General features: G+C 36.2%; 1 protein-coding gene across 2 annotated transcripts in view; it reads right to left on the bottom strand.

Moving 5' to 3' along the window:
- The window catches only part of LOC102892335 (contactin-associated protein-like 3), a 175,939-nt gene that overhangs the window by 37,899 nt on the left and 127,796 nt on the right, over positions 1–10,244 (bottom strand). For both annotated transcript variants that reach the window (XM_025045398.1, XM_025045399.1), the window contains exons 12-13: positions 6,299–6,496; positions 2,638–2,794 (exon numbers count right to left, since the gene is read on the bottom strand). In XM_025045398.1, the coding sequence (XP_024901166.1) occupies positions 2,638–2,794; positions 6,299–6,496 (355 nt within the window). The remainder of the gene's footprint in view (positions 1–2,637; positions 2,795–6,298; positions 6,497–10,244) is intronic.

The raw sequence follows: 10,244 nt of genomic DNA, 5'->3' as shown, positions 1-10,244 counted from the left end.
ATATATATATATTTTACATTTCCATTGTTCATTTCCAACCTAAATGCATTGTAATCAGAGAAACTATATAATAACAACTACTGTAAAACTTTTCATTTTGCTTTTTGGAACAGTAGGGGAATCATTTTGCAAAAATGTGCCATTGTGCTTGAGAAAATTGTGTATTCTATAATTTTATATGCTTAAAAAATCAAGTTGTCAATGTCATTTAAAAATATTCTATATCCTTATTAATTTTTGTCTGCTTGAATTACCAATTACTAACAAATCTATATTTAAAAAATTTTTCCATCATGGTTGATTTGTAAATTTCTTCTTTCAGTTCTGTCAATTTTTTTCTATATACATTTTTCAGTCATTTTTACTAGAAGCATAAAAGTCTAGGATTGTTAGTTTTTTTTTCTGGTAAAATTAAAAAGTATCATTATATAGTGAGAGTAACTTTGTCCATATTAAGACTTTTAAAATTTAGTTTTATGTACATTTGCATGGTGAAATTATTTTTTAGCATTTTACTTTCAATATTTCCAGATGTGCAAACAAGATTATTGGTTTTTAATTCAATGTGACATATCTAGATTTGAATGGATATTTTTGTCACATTTATTGTGAATGACTACTCATACATTTTTATCTTCTTTTATACTTGTTGCTTCCCCTTTTTAAAAATCCCATTTTCTATCTCCTTTTGGATTAAATAGTTTTTAAAATCTCATTTTTTCTTTCTTCCCTCCACTGATTTGAATACAATATGCTCTGTTTCTATTTTTTGAGGTTACACTTAAACTTTTACTGTTTACACTTTAAGCAATTTAATGTTTATAAATACTTATAAAACAAGTTTAAATTTCAATGATATTTTCATTTCTAAACTTTTTTTATTCCTTTATAAATCACAATCACCTTTGTTAATAGGATCTGATTGCTTCTTGTGTTTCGATTCTATATATAGTTATATGTTATTGCTGTCTAGTGTTTATTTTTTACTTTTTAATCTCTGAGTTTATAAGTTTCTTTCCTTAATATTTCTTCTTGCATCTGAGACCTTCTTTATAAGATCACTTTCATTCTGAAAACCATTCTTAAAAAATTTTTTTTAAAGCTCTTCTTGTGGAGTCTGCTGGTGGTAAATTTCTTCAGGGTTTGTCCGGATCTTCATTTTATCTCATTTTTGAAAGCAGTGAACACTTGGAATTTGTCAGTTGCTTCACTTTTGCACTGTGAGAAGAGTGTCATATCTTGGGGGCCGTGCTCTATGCTGTTAAGAGGAGGTCAGCTGGCTGTCTAGTTGTCTTTCTTTTTAAGAGTCTTCCTTTGATCTCTGCTCCTTTTAATATTCTCTTTAGTGTTCTTTGATTTCACCATGACATTTATAGATATGGATTTACTTTTGTTCATCCTGGTTGTTATTCCAGTATTTTCTTAAATCTGGAAATTTCTCAGCTATATGAATATTGCCTCCTCTTAATTATCTTCAATCTTCTCTTTTGAAACTTAAGCATATGTTCAGTCTTCACACCACTCCTTTATGTCGTTGCTTTCTTAGTTACCACTTTGTTTCTCTCTTTGCTATATTTACATGTATTTTCTATTTCACCAATTTTCTGATCACTTGTGTCTATTATCTGACCCAACAAATCTTACATTTCAATGGTATTTTCACTTTTCTAAACATTCATTTGTTCTAAATCACAATCATCTTTGTTAGTAGTATCTGATTGCTTTCCCATGTTTACTTTTCCCATGTTTTTTTTTCCCATGTTTACAAACAGATTACATATTTATTTTATCTTATGTTTTTAAGGTATCCATTATATGAGATTTTTAGACATACAATCTATCTTTATGGTTTCTTCTGGCTTCACTCTCTCCTCCAGTATTGTGTGTAACACTGGATTGTGAGCTTATATTTGCTGGCATTTTATCTGTGGGAATCCTGTGAGGCCTACACAAAGAGGGAAGGCCAGTAAAAATTTCATGTAATTCAATGATGAGTGATTGGTGTCTCTAACCTGTGGCCATGTTAAGTTAATTCAAGGACCAACCAAGTCATGTAAATATGAACTCTAAATCTGTGTGAGGGCAGATTTGCAGATATGAGTTTTCAAGGAGTTATTTTTTTCTACCTAGAGTGCTAACTGGAAAATCTGTCCTCACCCTTTTCTTTGGGTCTGTAGCCTTTTGAGACCTCCAGCTCTATGGGCAGGTATATGTTCCATATATTCTCTTTCATGTATTCAAGGCTTTGTCTGATTTCCCCTATGCGGTCATTTAAAAACACAACTAGAAATTAGGGAGGTCAGCAAACAGTCCTGGATTAGCCTTGTTAATTGGGTTAAACTTAATTTTAAGAAGCCTAATATCTCACTAATTAGTAAAACACTAATCTAATATTCTTATTTCATCTTATTAGAAAAATAAAATGGCATGATTATATATTCACAGGTAAACAGAGATAGCTACCTTAATATTTTAGGCTTCAGATTAATTACATATACACTTCAAAGTTTATACTTTTCACTTGCTAGGGAGTACTTTATTCTCTTTATTGTACTGTCTTGTCTAGTGTCTGCATAAGGTACACAGCTTAAGCAATAAAAAATTACAGTTTGCACAGGGAAATTATATGGAAATCACCATTCATTCCGGGCAGCATCACAGGTGCAGTAATATTGAGAATCAATGCAGTTCCCCTCTAATCCACAAGTACACTTTTGAGCATCAGGCAGAGAACCTCCCCAGTAAGTGTGTGTTTCATTGCTTCTTCCAACCCACCAGCTCACTGGGGTTCCATCTGAAAAACAAGTATGAGAAAGGTGACACCTACTGTGGCGCCCACTACCAACATCCCCAATAGAGTTCCCTTACTCCCCTCTATTAAAACAGGTTATTTTAGAAGAGAGAATATTTTAACTCTGAATAGGATAATTTTGAAGAGGACTTCCAACTGTTTAAATATATTTTAACATCAAGATTTGCATTATCACCATATTTCTTTCTCTTATTAGAAAATGAACAAGTAGTACCTAGCTCATTCAAGCATAATATTTACATATTTTTCTTGAGGACTCCAATTACATAATTTATTTGGAAATTACATTTAAAAATTGGCATCAAAATAAAAACCAGAATAATTTAAACACTGAATCTGAAATTTGTTTGAGATCCTAATATATCATTGAAATAATTTAGTTATTATAGAAAATATGGATTTCTTTCACTTTATTCATTAGCTAAATACACTGGTACTTCCCATCATTTCTCAGAAGTTTCTTGAAGACACGTGCTTCTTTTTATACTGAATGGGTTAACTCTGTATTTGAAAACAAAAGCAGTGGCACTGACAAGACTTCTTGCTACATGAGGTGATTCTCAGGCTCAGAACAGTTCTGAGGTAACTACAGCTCAGTTCTTCAGCACAACCCCCTCCTCAGCGCAGCCCACAATTCAGTGACAGAGGCTGCCTCAGCTCTACAGGACCTCATGATTATGCTAAAGATTCTGCTGAGACCCCTTTCCAGTTACAGCACACCCCAGGATGTTTACAAAAGGCAGAGTATGCAGGAGGGTGGAGAGGAAACAATCCCTAGGAAGCAGGGAGTGAGGGAAGGAGAGGAAATAGAAGTGACATCAAATCAGCTGGTTCTGTCAGTGTGCTATTTCAAAACCGTAGGTTGTCCCCATCTGGCCCCCACCAAGAACCTGAAACATAGCTTAGCCTCTCCATAACTTACAAGTCCACTGCTCATTATGGCTCCCAGTTTGATGAAACTTCTTCTGCTGACAGTCTCTCAGCTTGAAAACACCTCCAATGCATCCATTACCACCCACCTCAGGTCCAGTGTGTAAGATACATGCCAAGAAATCAATATCAACAGTCTTGTTTTTTTAATGTGTTTAAAACTTATTTCTAGGGGGTAAAAGATCTTTTTAGCTCATATATTTAATAGCTATTTTTCAAAATACTATTTTAAAAATGTAATTATTCTTTCATAGATCGAAGAGCAAAGAAATCATCACACACAGATAGATGCACAATTTTGTGTTTACATCAGAACTTTTTATTTTTCCTATAAAATAGGAACCATCTAATGTTTTTAAAGGTAAAAATGCATTTGGTTCCATTCAAGATTTCTTTGAGTAACCTAGAGAATCTGCATAAAAACTAAGAATAACATGAAGAAAAATTAGAGGCTGGAGTGGAAAGGAACAGAAGAGATGTCAATGACCAGGATGCAGAGGCTCTGCTTCCTCAGTCATTTTAGCCCCTAGTTCACTGTCCTTCTCTCTAGCCATAACTACATACGCCAAAGACTTAGCATTCCTAGGATGGTGACCTAATAGTTTATTAGGACCAACACTGACTGTTACATAACTTCCTCATTAGCCACCCATAATCATATCTCCTGAAACTGTCTGTAATGTAAAAACCTTAAGAAATGCTGGAAGAAAAATGTTCCTGGACTCTGACAAGATCTTGGGCCCAAGTGCTTTGCCCCAGCCCTCTTGAAACACCAAAGTGACACAAGGGCTGCTGCACTGAGGCCCCAGTCTTGCTGTATCTCTTCTCTTGATTAACACAATCTCAGTTTCTTGACAACTTCTGAGAATTTAAATAGTAGAAAATTCTTGGGATATAACTAACTTTTGACTGACATTCCCCAATCTACCTTATACAATTCTTAAGCTATTTGCTTCCCACACTGCAGTCACCTTGTACTGTTCTCACATTGCAATCACCTAATGAGAGCTCCAGGTGAAGGCATTATTTGTTTTCACTCCTTCCACACAGGAGTAGCATCGATCCCCTGCACACTCATTTTTGTCTATCGATAATGCAGAGAAAATTGGTACAACAATTTTAAGATATATTAGGCAAATTAGTGCAAAAATTTTATGGTGTATTGCCCACCTCATTTCTCCCTAATTAAGAGCTTCTGGAAATATATAGATTTCTGTTGAATTTGTCTAAATTAAGTTTCTGCTGAAAATTCTCTGGTAGCAGCATATAAGAAATGCAAATAGCTTGAGCATATATAGACAATGAAGTTCGTTTTGTTTCTTTAGCAAGTGTTTAACAAGTTTAAAAGTCTTTTCTCTTTCTGTATTTTCTCCTAACCCCAACTAAATACTCATTTTTTGTTGTTGCTTTTGTTGCTGTTTTATACATTTATATCAAAGGGATGACAATGAGTAATCTCTTGCAAATCAATAGCTGGACACTGGCACCTTCATGTGGTATCTGGATTCTGGAATGGACCATATACTAGTATGTGTAAGTGAGTTTGCTCCGACTCACTGGGTGGTTTGTGTTCTGACTTTGTTAGTGGTTGAGTTAGATAACCCAACCCACATTGTTCCCTAGCACTGACTTATGCTTCTAGACACAGCTTTCTCATTCTTCTGGGAACACACAATTTCAGTTCAGTGATTTATTTGGCAGCAATTGACTAACAGTAAATACTAAACCCTTGAGCACTAACTATAAATTCAATAAACTGGAGATTTGTAATTAAGTAGTATTTACTTCATTTGATTTATAGATGTGCATTTAAGTCCTCGTGAGGTTAGCTCTGAAGACTCAAAAAAGATGAAACAATTTTCCAAGTTGCACAGCTGCCGAGTGACAAGCTCAGAACTTGAATTCAGAGGACCCTGCATACCTCCTTCTGCTCACTCTATTCCCCAGATGCCTGATCAGAGACAGGGTAGATTAGCCTCCGGGAAACCAAGGAGTTTCATGAAGTTAGTGGGGTTGCTCATTCTGACAAAATGAGATACTTCAAAGGAACAAAATACAAAACTAAAAACAGAATGTTTAAGGGTAGACTAGATATAAACAATGAACTATTAGCAGTTACATTGTATGAAAGAGCTATATGATATCAACATTGTTCTCTAGTTAATAATCCCCCAGGACATAAATTGCATTAAGTCTATGAAAAAAAAATCTCAGAATAATCACCTGTGGATAACTATACCATGATGCCATTAGCAATCCCTTCTAAGATAAAACAGAATTAAGGTGCAGCTGCCCTTCATTGCGAATGAGCAGTGAGAGTCCGAGGGGCTTGGAAGGAGGCTTTTACTGCCCAGCTGAGTCTGAGAAGAGACTTAAGATCATTTGCAGCTTTGAGTAAACAGTAACATGTATTGACCTTGCTCTTTGCTCCAAGAAAAAGCACTTCTGTAATTTCTAGATTGTGACTCATTGTGCACATACTCTCGGGCACCTGTGTAGGCCACCACAACCTGTAGTAACTACAGACCACGATGGCGGATTGTTCTGATTACTCACCGTGATGAGCTGAAAGCCTTGACTTTCTGCAGTGGAAAGCTAGCTCTTGTTGGCAGTGGTCTGCATGGTCGATTATGGCCTGAAGCTGGTCCATACTGGCCCTGTACTTGAAAAACACAGGATGGGAGTTTTCTTCATTCGAGCTTTTGACCCTGGCCAAGTGGGAGCCATTGTGCTGCACTGAGGTCCATGCTGTGTCTTGTGGGCATAAATGAGGTTGAGAAGGAAAAAGAAGGCTGTGATTAGGTTGAAATAATTAAAAATAAATACAGAAATATAAAGCATCTTTTATGTGAATTAAGAGTTTTATTTTTGTAGCTATCAGATCTCTTTGAAATTGAAATTAAAGTGGGATTCTTAAAATGTTAATAGTAGGGATTTCCTTTATTAAAATTTGTATTACCCTGAAAGTAGTCAACATTGTCGGGGGGCCAATTTTTAAAATTCTGTGTTATAAAATTCAAAGTTATAAATAGAACTTTTCAGCTTTTAAAAAAGGTTTTCTTTCCATTATCAGAGAATAAAGTCAGACTTTAATTGTGTATATATTTATTTTTTTAAAAAACATATTCCTCATCTGCTTGAGTATCTTTTCACCTGATAATCAAATATTTGTGCAGGATGTACACTTGAGAACAAGCAGCCCACACGACCATACGAGATAATAAAAATAAGTATGTTTGATAAAAATTGGCTGATAGTGTATCAGCAACTCATTCAGTGTTCAGCACTAAAAAACACAGTGCTTTGGAGTATCTAATATAATTCCTGGCAGTAACCACAGCTATACAAATGTCTGCCAGAAAATTCTGACATATGTTTGTTACAGTGATTACTTATATTTTAAAAAGAGATTAAAAAAATACTTCACAATGTTCATAACAGAAACAAACACACAAACAAAAAACAGCATTTTGACTTCTTTTACCTTATCCTAATCATCTCCCACCATAAAGGTATAAAGCTTCCACAGTACAAAATGCCCATGGTGGCTAAAATGCTGACTTCATGTTGTCCTAACTCAACTACATTTATGTTGCCAAGTCACATGACTTACTCTGTGACATGAATTTGGTAAAAAGATCAGTCTACATATAAACTTTTCAAATTTCAAGAGTAGGAAATAGTCATGTGGAACTCATTTTTATTATTTTAAATAGCTACTACATGACAAAGTTCAACAATCCAAACAATGCTACGAGGAACCCACTGAAGAGCCCTGCTGGTCCCTGCCCCTGTCCTGCATAGGAGAAATCTCACAGCCACACCAGTGCTTTCAGACCTCTAACTCATCAAATATACCCAGAGATCCGGAATGAGAACCAGAGGGCCATGCCAAGAAGTCTGGCTCGAAGCCTATGGAAAAACATCACGAAATATACAAAAAGTCGTAAGAACAGGAACAAACTGTAAGTCAGCATGACTAATTCAGTTTCATATTCATTTAGGAAAAAAAAACTTAATAGATCATTTCCCTCTCTCTGCTCACTCAAGGGGGTTCTGAGTGTTCCTATAGTGTCTTGAAGTCCATAGATTCCCCACCCCCTTTAATCATGTTTTCACTAGATTTTTTATATTTCAACATTTTCCTGGAAAATTACTTAAATGGGCCTGCTATTATTTTTTTTTGTAATTACCTACTTCCATTCACCCTCAAGTTTTCTTCTATCAAATGAAATGAGGGTAATAGAAGCCACATAGGAGACTGTGTTAGGCTTAGGAGTTCATCAATTATAATGCCATTGTGTCATTTATTTTCATGGCTATGGCACAAAGAAAAATGATATGCCTGAATAGTTCATATAGGCTACTGGTCAGTATGATAGATTTATAGTTTTTCATGGCTAAAATGTAATAATTGAAATCTTTTTCAAGTGGAAAAAAAGGAAAGATTAAAAAGAATCTCAAAACTACTCTTCTAGAAAAAAGTATTTAAACGATTGCCCTTTCTAGAAATATCATTTAAAAGACTCCAACAAAGACACATTATGTTTTCATAATATTCTACAATATATTATTTTCATAGACTTCAAAACTATTTGTGAGAAGGGATCTTTGAAATATGACATAATCTTAGCTTTCAAGCACAAGGAGACAGAACAGGATTTAAGTGGATAGCTGTTATTCGCTGTAGTTTGAAGCACAAATTAGATCTAAAGAAATTAATTGTAATAGCGGACAAATTTAATCAGGATTTTTGAGCTATCATTGAATGAGACCACATGAGAATATGTTCATCTAACTCCCTAGAGCCTTTCATCTGCACAGAAGCAGGTTGACGGGTGGCTCCTGGTCCACCACTTGCTCAGGGAAGTGAACCTGCTTAAAGTTAACTTGATGGTTTGGTTTGGTAAGCAGTATAGAAAAATAATAACTCTGACTCACCATATAAGACATCCCCTGAGGTAGGAGTTACATCAAGACCCCTCCTCAGAGTCATCAAAATGAAAAACAGCCTTGAAAATAGCTTTGATGTAGTAAAGCAGTTCGGTAGTTTAAAACTTCCTGCTAAAGCAGAAAATGAAGGGGATAGGGAAAGTCCCCAGCATAGCAGGCACAAAAGGACAGCTGGTGTGACCTAGAATTCACCTTCGCTTCATTATATGATCACTGTAATAAATTAACACTACAGTTAAGGCTGTACCCATCATGCATCTGACACCATAACAGTTCTGAGAGAACCTAAGGTTTGTCATCTTTCATTTTAGGTGCCTATTTGTGAATATGGAAAATGTCTCATCTACTATCCGGAGCCACTGCTTGGGTACACCCTGAAGAATTGGAATATTTTTAAATTAGATGAACTTAGAAAAAAGAGGCTTATTTTTTACTGTAATACCTCATGGCCTCAATATAAATTAGGGAATAGGGAAACTTGCCCAGAAAAATGGCGGTACTAATTATAATACCTTACAGTTAGATCTGTTTTTCCGGAGGAAAGGCAAATGGCTTGAGTTTCCCTATGTACAGGCCTTCATAATGCTTACCAAAACCCTGTCCCTTTGTAAAAATCCTTTACAATCCTGTGTTGTAGGAGCTTCCCCTGATATCTTAGATGACGACCTCCTCAGCAGCCCTTCTGTCCCTCAGGAGGGGCCCAAACCACCAGTGGGCTCAATAGTGGAGTCTGCTTCTCCAGGGACTCCAACCTTGGGATCAGGTTCAAGCTCTGGGTATACCGGTCCTTGCTACTCTCCTCTATACCCCGGCCTGCCTAAAGAAGAAGAACCTAGCCTAGCCAAGGTTACTTGGAGTGGGGCTTCATACCTCTCACCTGCTCCAAAAAGGTTACACTTTAGGGATAGAGGGCAGTGGGACAGAGGGCACTATATGCATCCATGTCCTTTTCTCTGTTATTGACCTAAAACAATGCAAGGGAAAACTTGGATGCTTTTCAGAGGACCCTGCCCATTTTACTTAAAACTCCCAGTCTTTGACTTTGGCCTTTGATTTAGCCTGGAGGGACATATACATTACATTAGCTCCTTGCTGCACCCCAGAAGAGAAACAGTACTTCTGGGATGCAGCATGGCAACATGCTGACCAATTACATGCCCCAAATATCCAAAACTAGGGACTTGTGGCTACAGTTTTTCCAGACCAGGATCCCTACTGGGATTATAACATAGCAGGAGTGACCTGAGACAGGGACAATATAATTCAATGCCTTCTAGAAGGAATGAAAAAATATATTAAGAAACTTGTAAACTATGAAAAGGTAAAGGAGGTGACTCAGGGTAGAGATGAAAACGCTGCTCTCTTCCAGGAGAGGCTCATTGAGGCTTTTAGAAAATATACCAATTTAGATTCCTTTTCACTTGAGGGTCAGACCCTCATGGGGTAACATTTTATTAGCCAGTCTGCCCTAGATATTAGGAGAAAACTTCAGAAATTACAGTAGGGCCTCAAACCCCATGGCACGATTACTAGACACTGCTTTCTCTGT

The sequence above is a fragment of the Pteropus alecto genome, unplaced genomic scaffold (genome assembly GCF_000325575.1).
Source record: "Pteropus alecto unplaced genomic scaffold, ASM32557v1 scaffold84, whole genome shotgun sequence".
NCBI lineage: Eukaryota > Metazoa > Chordata > Mammalia > Chiroptera > Pteropodidae > Pteropus > Pteropus alecto.
The sequence above is the reverse complement of the archived record's forward strand: the minus strand, read 5'-3'. Positions and strand labels throughout refer to the sequence as shown.